Consider the following 19,099-nt stretch of genomic DNA (forward strand, 5'->3'; position numbering starts at 1 on the left):
CAACCTGTTTTGTTTGTATATTAATTTAATCTACATAAATACATGTAACAAGTATTTTAACATAAAAGTGATTGATCTTTAATTAGAATCTTCAATATAAAATAGATTAAAACCTTTCAAGAGATTAAAAACAAATGACTTAGAAACCTGCAGAAGTATCCTCGGGGACAATCGTATTATTCAGTTCCTTTTTAGTTGCCACTGATTTACCAAAACTGATTTGTTTATTCAATCTACCACAAAAGAATAGTACAATGATTTACAATGTGTTCCCAAATCACACTTGCAAATTTGTTGAGATTATAGTTATATGTAGACACCAACGCATTGCCTGCTTGTATCCCATTATTACTAGAGTTAGAGAAGAAGTTTATTTGTACATAATAATATTAATATAAATTTATATAGTGCACATACCACTCAAGAGTGCTTAATGCGCGTTAAAAAAAGAATAAAAACTTGTGTTTTACTCAACTTTTAATATTAATAGTCTCTAATGTGCGATCAAGTTTTTTTCTTCATAAATTATTTGTTTCAAATTTTTTCAGAGCTTATTCAAACGGAAAAACATCATTTAAGAACGTTAAAGATAATGCAGAAGGTAAGAATGTTTATTTTAGTGTGGGCAAGTTTGATAACATTCATGTTAGGATGATTGATTTTGTACATGTACAGTATGTTTATTTAATTATTGCATGTTAGATACTACTGTCGTATACATTAGTGCAAATGTAATTTAAAACGAGATCAAACTCATATTCCTTAGATTTATAAAGATTTAAATTTATGTTAAATTCTTAAATTCAGTCATAAGTGTTAGAATTCAAACTGATGTCTTTTCTAAATAAGTTTTCCTTTTCCTAATGCAAAATTGGTAATGTCACACAAAAATGATCCATGGTGGTATTATATTTAGTATAAAAAACAATGGATTTTCAGTAGTTGAATGGAAGAATATTTTCAAGTTTCCAGTTTTAATGTACTGTGTTGATTTTGCTAATTTTTTAATATCATTCTTTTCAGATCTTTAGTTATGGGATGCAACATGAGGTCCACATGGAGCGTGAAGCCATCAATAAAATCTTCCCAAGTTTGAATGAGCTTGTAGAGATAGCATCATCTTTTCACAGTCGACTAAAGGAGAGACAGTCTGATTCAAATGTAGTAGATTGTATAGGAGATGTCCTTGTCAATCAGGTACATTTATTAATTAATAAATATATATTTTCTTTAAGAACTTGAAAAATAAAGTTATGAGCCATTTTGTAGTTTTAATAAAGACTTTCACTTACGCCAGAAAATAAATGAATGAAATGAAAATAATGATTTTATTTATAAAAAAGACAAAATAAAAAATTGAAGCTGGGGACAATTTATTATATAGTAAATCAATCCAGCAAAAAGAATAGTTGAGCCCTCACTACTTTATTATGCTATTTATAGAGAGTTTAATAAATGATGCTCTAATATGTTTCAAATGTATTATTAATTTTTTTTTTTTGGCAATTTTGTTTACATAATTAGTAAATAAACATAATTATTCCAATGACTGTTTAAATATATTGACATTTTTTTTTTTTTAGTTTGATGGTGAATCTGGTGAGAAGATGGTACAGGCATATTCTTACTTTTGCAGTCGACAAAAAGAGGCTGTAAAAACTTACAAGGACTTACTTAAAACAGATCGGAAATTTCAAATATTTATAAAAGTAAGACCTGTGTGAATCATGTTTTAACATAAGATTTATATTGTTTACATAAACATACTTTTAATGCCATGATTGGATACTAGACTCAAAGTTTAATTAGAATCGTGATTCATGTTGAATCATGCCTAGGAGTTAGTTTTGTGTTGTGCTACTGCTAAAGACCACTAATTCATGTTGAATCAATCATGCCTAGGAGTTAGTTTTGTGTTGTGCTACTGCTAAAGACCACTAATTCATGTTGAATCATGCCTAGGAGTTAGTTTTGTGTTGTGCTACTGCTAAAGACCACTAATTCATGTTGAATCATGCCTAGGAGTTAGTTTTGTGTTGTGCTACTGCTAAAGACCACTAATTCATGTTGAATCATGCCTAGGAGTTAGTTTTGTTTTGTGCTACTCCTAAAGACCACTAATTCATGTTGAATCATGCCTAGGAGTTAGTTTTGTGTTGTGCTACTGCTAAAGACCACTAATTCATGTTGAATCATGCCTAGGAGTTAGTTTTGTGTTGTGCTACTCCTAAAGACCACTAATTCATGTTGAATCATGCCTAGGAGTTAGTTTTGTGTTGTGCTACTGCTAAAGACCACTAATTCATGTTGAATCATGCCTAGGAGTTAGTTTTGTGTTGTGCTACTGCTAAAGACCACTAATTCATGTTGAATCAATCATGCCTAGGAGTTAGTTTTGTGTTGTGCTACTGCTAAAGACCACTAATTCATGTTGAATCATGCCTAGGAGTTAGTTTTGTGTTGTGCTACTCCTAAAGACCACTAATTCATGTTGAATCATGCCTAGGAGTTAGTTTTGTGTTGTGCTACTGCTAAAGACCACTAATTCATGTTGAATCATGCCTAGGAGTTAGTTTTGTGTTGTGCTACTGCTAAAGACCACTAATTCATGTTGAATCATGCCTAGGAGTTAGTTTTGTGTTGTGCTACTCCTAAAGACCACTAATTCATGTTGAATCATGCCTAGGAGTTAGTTTTGTGTTGTGCTACTGCTAAAGACCACTAATTCATGTTGAATCATGCCTAGGAGTTAGTTTTGTGTTGTGCTACTGCTAAAGACCACTAATTCATGTTGAATCATGCCTAGGAGTTAGTTTTGTGTTGTGCTACTGCTAAAGACCACTAATTCATGTTGAATCATGCCTAGGAGTTAGTTTTGTGTTGTGCTACTCCTAAAGACCACTAATTCATGTTGAATCATGCCTAGGAGTTAGTTTTGTGTTGTGCTACTGCTAAAGACCACTAATTCATGTTGAATCATGCCTAGGAGTTAGTTTTGTGTTGTGCTACTGCTAAAGACCACTAATTCATGTTGAATCATGCCTAGGAGTTAGTTTTGTGTTGTGCTACTCCTAAAGACCACTAATTCATGTTGAATCATGCCTAGGAGTTAGTTTTGTGTTGTGCTACTCCTAAAGACCACTAATTCATGTTGAATCATGCCTAGGAGTTAGTTTTGTGTTGTGCTACTGCTAAAGACCACTAATTCATGTTGAATCATGCCTAGGAGTTAGTTTTGTGTTGTGCTACTGCTAAAGACCACTAATTCATGTTGAATCATGCCTAGGAGTTAGTTTTGTGTTGTGCTACTGCTAAAGACCACTAATTCATGTTGAATCATGCCTAGGAGTTAGTTTTGTGTTGTGCTACTGCTAAAGACCACTAATTCATGTTGAATCAATCATGCCTAGGAGTTAGTTTTGTGTTGTGCTACTGCTAAAGACCACTAATTCATGTTGAATCATGCCTAGGAGTTAGTTTTGTGTTGTGCTACTCCTAAAGACCACTAATTCATGTTGAATCATGCCTAGGAGTTAGTTTTGTGTTGTGCTACTCCTAAAGACCACTAATTCATGTTGAATCATGCCTAGGAGTTAGTTTTGTGTTGTGCTACTCCTAAAGACCACTAATTCATGTTGAATCATGCCTAGGAGTTAGTTTTGTGTTGTGCTACTGCTAAAGACCACTAATTCATGTTGAATCATGCCTAGGAGTTAGTTTTGTGTTGTGCTACTGCTAAAGACCACTAATTCATGTTGAATCAATCATGCCTAGGAGTTAGTTTTGTGTTGTGCTACTCCTAAAGACCACTAATTCATGTTGAATCATGCCTCGGAGTTAGTTTTGTGTTGTGCTACTGCTAAAGACCACTAATTCATGTTGAATCATGCCTAGGAGTTAGTTTTGTGTTGTGCTACTGCTAAAGACCACTAATTCATGTTGAATCATGCCTAGGAGTTAGTTTTGTGTTGTGCTACTGCTAAAGACCACTAATTCATGTTGAATCATGCCTAGGAGTTAGTTTTGTGTTGTGCTACTCCTAAAGACCACTAATTCATGTTGAATCATGCCTAGGAGTTAGTTTTGTGTTGTGCTACTGCTAAAGACCACTAATTCATGTTGAATCATGCCTAGGAGTTAGTTTTGTGTTGTGCTACTCCTAAAGACCACTAATTCATGTTGAATCATGCCTAGGAGTTAGTTTTGTGTTGTGCTACTGCTAAAGACCACTAATTCATGTTGAATCATGCCTAGGAGTTAGTTTTGTGTTGTGCTACTGCTAAAGACCACTAATTCATGTTGAATCATGCCTAGGAGTTAGTTTTGTGTTGTGCTACTGCTAAAGACCACTAATTCATGTTGAATCATGCCTAGGAGTTAGTTTTGTGTTGTGCTACTGCTAAAGACCACTAATTCATGTTGAATCATGCCTAGGAGTTAGTTTTGTGTTGTGCTACTGCTAAAGACCACTAATTCATGTTGAATCATGCCTAGGAGTTAGTTTTGTGTTGTGCTACTGCTAAAGACCACTAATTCATGTTGAATCATGCCTAGGAGTTAGTTTTGTGTTGTGCTACTGCTAAAGATCACTAATTCATGTTGAATCATGCCTAGGAGTTAGTTTTGTGTTGTGCTACTCCTAAAGACCACTAATTCATGTTGAATCATGCCTAGGAGTTAGTTTTGTGTTGTGCTACTGCTAAAGACCACTAATTCATGTTGAATCATGCCTAGGAGTTAGTTTTGTGTTGTGCTACTGCTAAAGACCACTAATTCATGTTGAATCATGCCTAGGAGTTAGTTTTGTGTTGTGCTACTGCTAAAGACCACTAATTCATGTTGAATCATGCCTAGGAGTTAGTTTTGTGTTGTGCTACTGCTAAAGACCACTAATTCATGTTGAATCATGCCTAGGAGTTAGTTTTGTGTTGTGCTACTGCTAAAGACCACTAATTCATGTTGAATCATGCCTAGGAGTTAGTTTTGTGTTGTGCTACTGCTAAAGACCACTAATTCATGTTGAATCATGCCTAGGAGTTAGTTTTGTGTTGTGCTACTGCTAAAGACCACTAATTCATGTTGAATCATGCCTAGGAGTTAGTTTTGTGTTGTGCTACTGCTAAAGACCACTAATTCATGTTGAATCATGCCTAGGAGTTAGTTTTGTGTTGTGCTACTGCTAAAGACCACTAATTCATGTTGAATCATGCCTAGGAGTTAGTTTTGTGTTGTGCTACTGCTAAAGACCACTAATTCATGTTGAATCAATCATGCCTAGGAGTTAGTTTTGTGTTGTGCTACTGCTAAAGACCACTAATTCATGTTGAATCATGCCTAGGAGTTAGTTTTGTGTTGTGCTACTCCTAAAGACCACTAATTCATGTTGAATCATGCCTAGGAGTTAGTTTTGTGTTGTGCTACTGCTAAAGACCACTAATTCATGTTGAATCATGCCTAGCAGTTAGTTTTGTGTTGTGCTACTGCTAAAGACCACTAATTCATGTTGAATCATGCCTAGGAGTTAGTTTTGTGTTGTGCTACTCCTAAAGACCACTAATTCATGTTGAATCATGCCTAGGAGTTAGTTTTGTGTTGTGCTACTGCTAAAGACCACTAATTCATGTTGAATCATGCCTAGGAGTTAGTTTTGTGTTGTGCTACTGCTAAAGACCACTAATTCATGTTGAATCATGCCTAGCAGTTAGTTTTGTGTTGTGCTACTGCTAAAGACCACTAATTCATGTTGAATCATGCCTAGGAGTTAGTTTTGTGTTGTGCTACTGCTAAAGACCACTAATTCATGTTGAATCATGCCTAGCAGTTAGTTTTGTGTTGTGTTACTGCTAAAGACCACTAATTCATGTTGAATCAATCATGCCTAGGAGTTAGTTTTGTGTTGTGCTACTGCTAAAGACCACTAATTCATGTTGAATCATGCCTAGGAGTTAGTTTTGTGTTGTGCTACTCCTAAAGACCACTAATTCATGTTGAATCATGCCTAGGAGTTAGTTTTGTGTTGTGCTACTGCTAAAGACCACTAATTCATGTTGAATCATGCCTAGGAGTTAGTTTTGTGTTGTGCTACTGCTAAAGACCACTAATTCATGTTGAATCATGCCTAGGAGTTAGTTTTGTGTTGTGCTACTGCTAAAGACCACTAATTCATGTTGAATCATGCCTAGGAGTTAGTTTTGTGTTGTGCTACTGCTAAAGACCACTAATTCATGTTGAATCATGCCTAGCAGTTAGTTTTGTGTTGTGCTACTGCTAAAGACCACTAATTCATGTTGAATCATGCCTAGGAGTTAGTTTTGTGTTGTGCTACTCCTAAAGACCACTAATTCATGTTGAATCAATCATGCCTAGGAGTTAGTTTTGTGTTGTGCTACTGCTAAAGACCACTAATTCATGTTGAATCATGCCTAGGAGTTAGTTTTGTGTTGTGCTACTGCTAAAGACCACTAATTCATGTTGAATCATGCCTAGGAGTTAGTTTTGTGTTGTGCTACTGCTAAAGACCACTAATTCATGTTGAATCATGCCTAGGAGTTAGTTTTGTGTTGTGCTACTGCTAAAGACCACTAATTCATGTTGAATCATGCCTAGGAGTTAGTTTTGTGTTGTGCTACTGCTAAAGACCACTAATTCATGTTGAATCAATCATGCCTAGGAGTTAGTTTTGTGTTGTGCTACTGCTAAAGACCACTAATTCATGTTGAATCATGCCTAGGAGTTAGTTTTGTGTTGTGCTACTGCTAAAGACCACTAATTCATGTTGAATCATGCCTAGGAGTTAGTTTTATGTTGTGCTACTGCTAAAGACCACTAATTCATGTTGAATCATGCCTAGGAGTTAGTTTTGTGTTGTGCTACTGCTAAAGACCACTAATTCATGTTGAATCATGCCTAGGAGTTAGTTTTGTGTTGTGCTACTGCTAAAGACCACTAATTCATGTTGAATCATGCCTAGGAGTTAGTTTTGTGTTGTGCTACTGCTAAAGACCACTAATTCATGTTGAATCATGCCTAGCAGTTAGTTTTGTGTTGTGCTACTGCTAAAGACCACTAATTCATGTTGAATCATGCCTAGGAGTTAGTTTTGTGTTGTGCTACTCCTAAAGACCACTAATTCATGTTGAATCATGCCTAGGAGTTAGTTTTGTGTTGTGCTACTGCTAAAGACCACTAATTCATGTTGAATCATGCCTAGGAGTTAGTTTTGTGTTGTGCTACTGCTAAAGACCACTAATTCATGTTGAATCATGCCTAGGAGTTAGTTTTGTGTTGTGCTACTGCTAAAGACCACTAATTCATGTTGAATCATGCCTAGGAGTTAGTTTTGTGTTGTGCTACTGCTAAAGACCACTAATTCATGTTGAATCATGCCTAGGAGTTAGTTTTGTGTTGTGCTACTGCTAAAGACCACTAATTCATTTGTTGACATTTTACATGTCAACAAACATTTTTTAAGATTTCTGTAGGTGTGAATTAGATATAAAATTAATTGATAGAGAAATTATCTTTCTCTATACATTGCTCTTTTTTGTACAGAAATGTAGTAACAATGCATTATGTCGGCGGTGGTCAGTCCCAGAATGCATCTTGAGTGCAATGCATCGTCTTACCAAGTATCCATTGTTAATACAAGCAATTAGTAAACAAACTAAAGGTTAGTTCTCGTTTTTAAAAATTAATTTGCATTCATAGCTTGATTTATGGCTGGTTCCCATTTGAACGCAACGCAAGGGCGTACATGCAACGTGTGTGAGTTGGCCAATCACAAGTGACTATTCGGATGATCCATCGCATTAATTTATTTGTGTTACATTTTTGTGTCCTAGTAGAAACAAAGCTTTAAATGAAATACAATTTTTCTATTAACTACTAAATATTTACTGACTTAGATGTACAGTAATACATTGACTTGTTATTAGTCCGGTTGAACCATCTCCTTTGTGCTCCAGTTGTTGAGTGCACAAGATGTTATTTATTTTATGCCCAATAGCTAATGCAATCTACTGTTACCTTTACATTATATGACTTTTTTTTCCACCATATTTTTACAGATTTCACTTGTAAGTTTTATAATTTGCCATGATAATTTGCTTGTAATAATGTTTACCAGTGCTTTTGTATGTGTTATTGACAGTTGATTAAAATGTTATTGTTTATGTTTTCCTGTTGTACTCTTCAGCCTCAAAAGCAGATTTCCAACCTCTGCAAAAAGCAGCCGCATATGTTAAGGTATGCTTTCAATAGACATTACTTTGATTTTTTTTTTTCATTTTTCTGTAGTTGGTTTCATAGTTAACGGAAACTATAGTTGTTGTACAAACATAGAGCTTTATGTACTGTATTCAATTGAGAATATTTATTGAATAAACGAATAATAAAAACAGAATTTAACAAAGAATGAACGCTGTAAATACAAAGCACCAGTGAACTATGAACTCTGAACCACCAGTATTTTATTGATTTTAAATTTGTAGGCTACTAAGATAATGTTATTGTATTTTATTTCAAATGTATAATAGAATATTTTAAGTAGAGTGGATGAAGAAGTACGTCTTTATGAGCAAAATAAGAAACTGTGGGATATATACAATAAGGTAGAAGGAAGGGCATTTGGGATCATGAAAAATGGCAAGCGTTTTGAGGTAGGCTTAAACATTTTGCCTTCTTCTGTTTTAATTGTTACATGTTTATGTCTTGTAATGTTGTATTTTTGTGAGGGTCCTTAATGATCAGCTTTGGCTGGATGAACCATCCTTGTAAAATTCTTCTGTTTCAATGTGTATACATCACCAATTTAAATGATTATTTATATCTTGTTTAATATATTGTTTGTCTTTGTCCTTGAAACCCATCTTTTTAATTTGCATTTTCATTATTAAATGTTTACTTTTTATATTTGTTCATCTTTTAGCTTATTAGTTTTTTGGGGTTTTTTTTTTTTTCAGAAAAAGGATATTGTATCTAAAAATCGTAAGTTAAAATATGAGGGCACACTTCAGTTGAAGTCAGCACGTGGGAAATACATGGAGATACTAGGTGTACTACTTACAGATGTATTACTACTATTAGAAGTAAACAATCAAAAGTATACATTTGCATCCCAGGATCAAAAGGTATGTGTTCAGGCATTATTAAAAACTTAGATTCAAGGATTGTGGTTCAATAAATACTCCAATGAACCCATAACAATATGGTGTTTTTTTTATTATAAAATATGCAAGTGAAAATGTGTATTATGCCTGTTCATTCTTGGTATACTGTACAGTATACTATCTTGACCTTTAAATGACAACAATGTTATATAAAACAAATAAGAAATGTTTTTTATTCATACAATGGCACAAATAATTTCATTCAGTTATAAAGATAAAATGTTCTACTTTCACTTCAAGAAAATATTTGTACCATTGCACTTATAAACAATATTTTTCTATATAAGCAGTAAGTTATATAGTGAGTAATTTGTGATATTCAATGTTGGGCAATGGGAAACTATCCAAAAGTTGGTGACAATTGTGATGGCCATGATGAGTAATATGTGGAATAATGGGTACTGATGGATGTTTCTATCATGACAAGAAGAAGTAATAATCACTTGCGTTCACCATCCTTTTGGTATTCAGTTTATTGTTATCTAAATATTGTTTACATTGTGTTACGACAGGCCCCTATAATATCACTACACAAGCTAATGGTACGAGAGGTAGCTACAGACAACAAAAGTATATACCTCATAAGTACAGCATCATCAGGCCCAGAGATGTATGAGGTCAAATGTGAGTCGGATGATCGCAAGAAATGGAAGTCCATTATTGAAGAGGCTGTAAAGGAATGTCCTGCTCCTGGTAAGTGAAATTCACTAATGTTGCCAACTTTGCTGTACTATACAAATATTCACTTGGGAAGGGGGTTAAGCTCTGTCTACCCTATCAGACTTTATGTTAAAAAAAAAGGTGATGTGCCCATATATGAACATGATGTCATCATCACTACCATATTTAAGCATATCACTACCATATTTGGGCACTTTTCTTGTCAAACTAGTTTGATAGTGTAGACAGAGTCTTTACCTTCTTTGTTAAAGCATAGACTTAGACCTATATCGCTTGAATTCAGAAATGCGCAAGACTAGTTAAAAAATAAACCATGGCTATCTATCAACCAATTAGATGTTGTGAGTATATATGTTATAACCTTATTCAGGGCATTTTACAGATATTCACAGATTACAATGTACAAACAAATAATTTTGTTTATGTTTTTTTTCCTAGATGAGATCCAGGATACTGAAATTGATGAACATAATCGATTAACCGAAGCAAGAGCTAAGAAAATAAAACAGTTTATAAGTACGTTTTTGCTAAACATTTCTTGGAGAGTGGTTATTGTTGCTGGGATTATGTACCAACATGTGTATGTGTTATTGTTATTACACATTTTTATTAATTATTACTATAGGTGATTTACAAGAGAAAGACAACCAACTGAAAGCACTAGCTATTGACAAGTGTAACATGGTATTGGAACTCTCTAAAGTTATTAGAAATGATGATGTGAGTATCATTTAAACTGTTTTTATTAATGTATAGTTACAAACAGACGAAAGCAATTTGTATACTTCAAACTTAAAAACTAAAAATTGTCTAATTTCTGCAACAAAATAATTCTTTTTTTTTCTTCTAATTCTCAAGCGTGAGACTTTGAATAGGACATTTTGCAGTTTTAAGAAAATTATTTACTTAATTTAGAAAAAAAAATGATTTCTCTTATTAAAAAAAACCAAATAAACAGTTAAAACAGTTACATTTAACCAAAAACCCATTGTCTGACAGACAATTTGTCTATGTGTTTTCTTGCTCTTTTAATTTTTTCTATCCCATTTTTTATAAAAATAACTATTATGTGACTTTAATGGCATATTAAAAACAATTTGTTTGAATGTAAATTGAGTTGATGTATAATGCAGTAAGTTTGTTGTTTCAGAGTGACCTACAGCAGTCTGAAGATATGTCCTTCATGAAATCAACTGAACTATTAATGAAATCACTCGAAGAAGGTATATACAGTATATATATATTTGTTTTATCACACACGTCACAGTTTCAAGGCTACAGGGCTGAACCTCTAAACCATAGTGGCCAGCAGGGCCAGTTAAAGTTAAAGGATAGTGGCCCTTATTAAAAATTTCTGGCCCTTATTTTGTTTATATAAGTTTTTGTTTTGGTGCTAGGGGGACAGGGTGGGTAAGGGAGGTAGGGTAGTCATTTGGTGACTGCTTGACACAAAAGAACCCTTGTTAAGAGTCTGGTAACCTTAGAAGGTAAAAGTATGTGTTGTGTTAAAGTTCACACCTGTGTGAGATTCGGCTCAGTTATGCTGCAAGATAAATATTATTCTCCAACATTTATATATTAAACTATCATTGCTCTATGCTCCTTTTTATATTTGTTGATGTTTATTAACCTTATATTTGTTGTAGTAACTCAACTTACATCATCCGTGTGTAGTGTACACAACATGGGATTAGGTCGTAGTGCAAGTAGTGCTGGCGAACACTTTAGTGGCACAAGTCAGCTACCAGCATTACCAAAACGAGCTGAGACGTTTAGTGGATTTGACAGCTCTGTCAAAGAACATGCTACCTTTGAATTTGGTAATTGTTGTTTGTTTGTCGTTGTATTTGATTTCCACAAATAATACATAAATAATTAATTAAGTATAAATGTGGATAGTGTTCAAAATAATCTTAAAATGTTACAAAAATTAGTTGCTGATTCATTTCCATTATTTTTCACTACTAGCTGTGTTTATGATTTTGGATTTAAAAGAAAAATAATTGTTTAAAATTTTAAATTCATGGAGTGTCAGCACATTTACTTGGCATAATATAAAGTTTAACTAAACTCAGTTACTGTATATATCTCTATTTAGATGCTACATTGAAGCATCAGTCCTATGTATATTATGGTCAAAATACACTCTTAGTAATTTGCTATTCATAATATGTATTTAAGGTTTACCTGGAACCAATCTTCAAAGGAGATATTCGCGTAAGAACTCAACTGAGAACCGAAGTTCAAGTTCACCAAACCTCTCAAAAGAGCAATGTAACAGTTTACAGAGTGAGGAGACTGATAAAGGTGGTTCAGATCCTACACTTAATCCTGATACAAGATCTTTAGCAGGCATCAAGATAGGTAGTCAGTCAACAAAGTCTCAGATGGGAAGAAGTTTAAGTGATGCTGCTGATTGGAAAGCTATGAAAGAAAGGGTAATTTACTATTAACTATTAGTTACATACATAATGAATAAGATGAATATTATGATGAGTCAAAAGATTGACCCTTTTCTACTTATATTATGATACACTAACCCGAAATTTGTTCTTCTATCTCCTAAACTGTATGACCAATACAAGCACAAGAAGTGGTAAAGCAGCATATAAATTGCTAGTAATATTTTACAATTGCTGATAAAATTTAACAATTGCTTTTTTTCGACAGGAAAAAGCATTTGCAGCTTTGAGGACCACTGATCCTAATCAAACAATAGATAGTGATAATTCACAAGGTAATTTAAAACATCACCATTTATGGTGGTCACCAGAAATTTATTTACATTACTATTAAACCATTAGTGTACTACTATACAGTTTACTTGAGGGAACCATTTGCAGCATAAATATGTCTCAAATGATACCGTCGTCGTTTCTTGAAGAGATGGCAATAGGGGTTTTGTGGAGTAATATATATAAGTGACAACAAGTCTTGTTAGCAAACAAAATTCTGAACAAAGTAATCAGTAGAAACAGTAATTTTACTTTTGATCTTATTTATGAGACCTGAGTTAAGGTATAGACTCCATTGTCTGAACAAAGTGAACAGTAAAAACAGTAATTTTACTTTTGATCTTATTTAGGAGACCTGAGTTCAAGTATAGACTCCACTCCAGGAGCTACCACACACATACCTTCCAATGAAACCGTTAATGCAACTACAAGATTAACTCAATATTTAAATTCTCTACTGGTAAGTTGGTTTCAATCTTTATCATGTCATTCCTACTTTGATTGTGAAAGCAGTAAAAACATTGATTTATGATATTCAGATACCTTGATTTGTCTAGTGTATATAGTGGATAAATTTGTTTATATCATTCGATGTTCAGTTTAATGTATTAAGTTATTTTGTTGTTTAGGATTTCCCTTTAATTCTATATAAAATAATGTATATTATTGCTGAATTCTCCTATTGTAAAATAAACTGTTATATATTGGGAAAATCTACATGTATTGTAAAATTAATTGGGCAATTCCCATATAACATAAACTGAATTGTTTTATTGGGGGGATTCCCCTACACCGAATGTAAAATAAATTGTTTTATTTGGGAATTTCCCTAAAATTTCTAATGTAGAATAAATTATTATTTTTTTAACTCCTAAACAGGTATTAACATCACGTCAGGAAACGGAACTTCAAAGGTAAGATATGTTGATTGAGCATAAACAATTTGTTTGAATAGAATACTACAAAACAAGAGACATAAATCAACCATATAGGTACTATAAGAGTGTAAAATCTGGTCTTTTCATATTACTCCTTTGAAATAACTTCCATAATTGGAGATTATAACTAAATTATTGCAATTGGTTTTTATAGTTTACATCACCAGTTAAGTGAAGCTACTAAGAGAATAAGTGAGCTTACTCAGCATACTGTTAGATTGGAAGAGGAACATGAACTACAGTTTAACACTAGTAAACAGGTGAAACTAGACCAAGAAGAGGTGCATCTAATGCAACACAAACTAAGAGAGGTAAAAAGTAGTCTTGAAAACAACAAGGCCTGAAATATGACAACTGATTATGAGAATAACGGCTTCATATTCATTATATCATTCCTTTATTTAGTTTAATTATTATTATTGCTCATTTACATCGACATACTGATATTCAGTTGTTACTGTTTGTTGGCATCATTCCTTTATCATTATCACCATCATCATTATCATCATCTTTATCATCATTATCATCATAATCATTATCATCATCATAATCATTAATATCATCATCATTATTATCATCATAATGATTGTCCCCACAGTAATGGTGATTCATTTTAATTTTGTTTAACCTTAGGAGCGTCAAGAAGTTGAAGAAGAGAAAGATAAAATGCAGAATGAACTTGAAAAACAACAAATAATGTTTGAATCGCAACAAGAACTACTACTCAAAGAAACTTCAGAAAAAGAACGTCTTCAACAAAGAGTAGATAAACTTGAGAATGAACTAAAATTGTACAAAGAACAAGAAAAAATGTCAAAGAACTTGAAAGAAGAAAGAGGTGACAAATGGAAAGTGACAAAAGAAAATAACAATCAGTCCAATAACTCAAATCGCAAACCTCGTTCGCAATCTGAATTTTCTCTTCGTGATGTCGTTGAAGGGTCAAGCGTTCCTTACGATTCAGATGGGGGTAGTAGTAGTAGTCGGAGGAGAGGAGCAACGGAGAAAGCAGTACCGATACACTTACTAAGTGCAACTAATGAATTAGACACTTCAGGTGAAATTAAACAAACGCTTCCATTTAAGTTGTCCTCTATTTCTTCGTCTTCGTCATCTTTGCAAGGAAAGCGTCATGTGTCATCATCATCTATAGGTTCAATTCCAACGTCATCAACTTCTCAATCTCTATCAGGGAAACGGTATCAATCTTCCTCATCATTAGGTTCCTCTTCAAATACAACTTCTCAAATGTTACCAATGAAACTGGCTAATTTATCTAGTAGTTCACCGAATGAAAAGAAAAGTAATCATCGCACTAAATCTCCAAAATCAAAGTCGAAAAAAGAGCATTCTTCTGTGGAAAATAATGGTAGAACCCAAGCAAAGAAACAAGGGGAACAAGATGTTATATACTTTTAAATGTTCTAAAGGTAAGAACTAGCTGCATTATGGGAGCATGTTTCCATACGTGTTTGATAATTTAAAAAAATGACTGGGGTAACAGTGTGGAGTGCTTTAGAAGCATTGCGCAATAAGTGCCTAAGAATGAATATTATAAATGATCGTGGTGCTTCATGAATCTTTGTATACCACGACCAAATGAATTTCCAAGTTTGATATACAGTATAACATACTGTTCTGTTATTACTACAGCCTTATTTACAGTCGTTTACTTTTATATTACAGGTTACTTAAAGTACAATGGTTCAATAATGATCGTGAATGGCGCTTGCTAATTATGAATTACCAGGATTGGTAGATCAATATACAATTTTAATGGACCAATCACATGAAGGCTTTACAGAAGAGGATGTAATTGATGTTGTATGTTATGGTAATCATGTGATGCTGCTGATGTCACTCTTGGCTTCAAATAATAGTTGTAATAGCTTTCTAAGTCTGTTGCTTTGTTAAAGACGTTGGATTTAGATCATTTGCTTTGATTTTACACAATCCCTATATACATTCACTATAGTATAACAAATATTTTATTTATAATCTTCAAATTATTTTACATACATCTAGATGATAAGAGAAATGTATTTGATGTAGGCTTATCATTAGAAGCTATATAATTGTAAACTCTGGTCTGAAGAGGCTGAAAATGTCTGTGGGTTTGTGTTGAAAATAGACATTGAAAACAGTTGAAAATTGTTTCTTAAAGCTTATATTTTTACAGACTACACTACATCTACATTTATACATGAGATAAACCAACCTCAAATGTGGAGCGAATGGGTATAGGTCTTAAAGCTAGTGTATAGTTTAGATATCCTGACATGACCTCATACAATAGTCAGTCTATTTTAAGACATAATATGTTGATAATCTATTGTATTTTGCTTTACTTGTAATTTGCATACGTGATGTCATCATATTGGGAATATATCAAGACAATAAATCAGTATTTTGTTAAAAAGAATGATTTAATCAAATGGTTGTAATTCACATTTTGTAATGTCAGAGATCAAATAATTTTTATACAATTCACTTTGAAATTGATCTTGTATTTAAATTAGGACAAACTTTGTGAATTTTGTATACTTTGCTGTTTTTGTTGCATTTTCTATGCAGATAATAAATGCATTCCATCGCTTTAACATAAGCAATATAACCTACCAATAATTTTAAATGAAAACAAATCATTTCATCCCAAAAAAAGAAGATATTTTTACTTTGGATATTTTATATTGTAAATTTAGTTACAAATCACAAGCTAATGGAAAATATTTTTGTAATGCAGAACAAGTTATTAATTTAAAAATGGCATGAACTGTCAACTTTGACTCTAATGCTTACTATTTAGTTTTTTAATAGCATGACCCTTCAACTTTGACCCTAATGCTTACTACTGTATTTAATTTCTTTTTAATGGCAAGATCCTTCAACTTGATTCTTTGTTCTCTATTTTATTGTAATATTTCTAATACATAGTATTTAATTCTACATATTGTTATATACTGTAATCATTCATTTTATGTTTATTATGGCTTATTTACTTCTATTTTTAGATACCTCATGTTTCTATATTACTTTCTATATTATTTCTATTCTAGGTCAGGATTACAGAATACTTTCTATTTTTGTTTAATTCAAGTCATTGTAGAGAAGTTTATTTAGTTTGGTTTTGTTTTCCGTAAAAATTAATATAATTTCATTCGAATACTAGTTTCAGATCTTGTGTTTGTAAATGTTTATTTTTGATATAAGTCTATTACCAAATAGGTTTGCAACACTACAAAGTTGACATTGAGTCTGTGTACTTACAACTAAGATCAACTCAGTATCTACAATATAGATTTTGATGCAAATTAATTGGTTAATTGGGTGATAAGCCCACTGCTGCAAGCATGACCCAATTATAAGCCCACTGCTGCAAGCATAACCCAATTACAATACCACTGCTGCAAGCATGACCCAAATATAAGCTCACTGCTGCAAGCATGACCCAATTATAAGCCCATGTCCAATGAAGATGACCATAGAGACATGACTATATTTAATATGTAGTGTTATTAATTTAGAAACCTTTTATTATTTAATCTTCTTTTACACCACCTTGATTGTCATGTGACATGCTTTATCAACATTGTAAGTTAAATTTGTGTCATAATAAATAGCAATAGAAGGTTTATATTAAGTAATCAGAAAACTACAATAATTCTATTCATAATAAATAGCAATAGAAGGTTTATATTAAGTAATCAGAAAACTACAATAATTCTATTTTCTCAGATAAGAAATCTTAATTACAGTGTTTCTAGATTCATGTGTATATTTTGTGAGTAATTTTATGTTTCTATAGTAATTTCATTTTATTTAAATAAAATCCATAAACAGTAGATTTTAGATACTTTGCTTAGATTCAGTTTTAAAAATCCATAATTATTCTTTTGTATAATTTCTTTTGGTTGTTATTTTATTTTTAACCTGAACACATTCACTTATTTATTAGAACCCAAATAATATGATCCCAACATTTATCTTAAATAATTTGTCAAATTATAAAAATGTATCAATAAGATAATTTAAAATGTGTTTATGTTATAAAGACACTTTGTAATATTTAAGACTTGCACACATTCACCAACTACAACAAAAATATCGTTACAAAATGGATCTCTTTGTGTGTGCTGTTTTGATCTTTGTCAAGACATGTTAAAGAAGATGCATGTATGGTTGTCTGCTGTCCATTTGTTGTATGTTACTGGGGTACTATGTGAATTATGGTGTGTTTTGTGTATCGACAGCAGGCTGTCTTGTGATTGGCTGCTGCAGGTGTCAGCTTAGACGTTATTGAATGCTAATAATTTATGCACATTTGTATATAAACCCACAGTGTATGTACTTTAATGCATTCAGGATCTTACAACTCTTTATAAGTAACAGATAAGCTGATTGGCTGCTGTAAATGAAACATGTTTTGTGATTGGCCAAATGTTGTGATGTTGGTGCTTTTGAGGATTTTCTATTGAATGGTAGAGAAATCATGTAGTATGTTTAATTGAAAATGTAATGAATATAATGCTTCAAAATGTTGTATTTGTTCAAAATTGTTACACATTACTGTTGACATTTGGGAAAAAAGAATGACACTTTAAGGGAAAGGGACTATTAAACCTATTAGATATTGTGAAACAAAAAAAACTAAATTTGAAACGTCAAACCCCTGTGTCGTACCTGATTAGTCTCTGGGCATTTGTAACAATGTTAATCTGGTAAAATGTCTGTACATGACAATATTCCATGTACCATATTATAATTTAATATTTTATTTAATTTTTTAATGTTATTTTATATAATTATTATTACTGTAAATTAATGACAAACGGCCATTGCCCATGATGTGTGTTTGAATCACGTATATTTTACAATTTAATTTCACGTGTTTTGGTTCGTTTTAACTGACATGTTGTGCTAATAATTATGTAATTGTTGTCTTTATATGTTTACACGGCATCTGTAAATAGCGAGTATAGTATTAAACGAAACAATCAATTAAGAGAAACTTGGTATTTTATTTTAGGTGATTTCTGTATTTACGGGTTTATGATAAATGTGTCACATCGGCCAGTTAAAAAAGAATAAAATGGATCATTATCCATCGATTATTAGTGGAGAAAACGTTTAAAAAACATGCTGAAAAATTGTGATGGATTATTCGAACTGTCGCTTGTCATTGGTCAACTCGCTACGTTGCGTTTACATCCTTGCGTTATGTCGCTAGTGGGAACCACGCTTTAACATTGGTCAACTCGCTACGTTGCGTTTACGTCCTTGCGTTACGTCGCTAGTGGGAACCACGCTTTAACATTGGTCAACTCGCTACCTTGCGTTTACGTCCTTGCGTTACGTCGCTAGTGGGAACCACGCTTTAACATTGGTCAACTCGCTACGTTGCGTTTACGTCCTTGCGTTACGTCGCTAGTGGGAACCACGCTTTAACATTGGTCAACTCGCTACGTTGCGTTTACGTCCTTGCGTTTACGTCGTAGTGGGAACCAAGCTTTATAGAATAGCAATGATATGAACGGCGTTTTAATGTTTTAACTGGATGAAATGAGTCAAATTTGTCTGG

General features: G+C 32.9%; 1 protein-coding gene across 4 annotated transcripts in view; it reads left to right on the forward strand.

Moving 5' to 3' along the window:
• Positions 1-18,689, forward strand: part of LOC140063146 (rho guanine nucleotide exchange factor 28-like) — a 76,280-nt gene extending 57,591 nt beyond the window's left edge. For all 4 annotated transcript variants that reach the window (XM_072109596.1, XM_072109595.1, XM_072109598.1 and 1 more), the window contains 19 exons: positions 549-601; positions 1,024-1,197; positions 1,584-1,709; positions 7,552-7,669; positions 8,195-8,244; positions 8,535-8,657; positions 8,961-9,128; positions 9,680-9,860; positions 10,287-10,364; positions 10,474-10,568; positions 10,999-11,071; positions 11,495-11,668; positions 12,030-12,286; positions 12,519-12,585; positions 12,934-13,043; positions 13,463-13,497; positions 13,676-13,832; positions 14,155-14,951; positions 15,208-18,689. In XM_072109596.1, coding sequence (XP_071965697.1) covers positions 549-601; positions 1,024-1,197; positions 1,584-1,709; positions 7,552-7,669; positions 8,195-8,244; positions 8,535-8,657; positions 8,961-9,128; positions 9,680-9,860; positions 10,287-10,364; positions 10,474-10,568; positions 10,999-11,071; positions 11,495-11,668; positions 12,030-12,286; positions 12,519-12,585; positions 12,934-13,043; positions 13,463-13,497; positions 13,676-13,832; positions 14,155-14,940 — 2,825 coding nt within the window. In that variant the 3' untranslated portion in view covers positions 14,941-14,951; positions 15,208-18,689. The remainder of the gene's footprint in view (positions 1-548; positions 602-1,023; positions 1,198-1,583; positions 1,710-7,551; positions 7,670-8,194; positions 8,245-8,534; positions 8,658-8,960; positions 9,129-9,679; positions 9,861-10,286; positions 10,365-10,473; positions 10,569-10,998; positions 11,072-11,494; positions 11,669-12,029; positions 12,287-12,518; positions 12,586-12,933; positions 13,044-13,462; positions 13,498-13,675; positions 13,833-14,154; positions 14,952-15,207) is intronic.
• The last annotated feature ends 410 nt before the right edge of the window (positions 18,690-19,099 follow it).

This window comes from Antedon mediterranea, chromosome 11 (assembly GCF_964355755.1).
Source record: "Antedon mediterranea chromosome 11, ecAntMedi1.1, whole genome shotgun sequence".
Classification (NCBI taxonomy): domain Eukaryota; kingdom Metazoa; phylum Echinodermata; class Crinoidea; order Comatulida; family Antedonidae; genus Antedon; species Antedon mediterranea.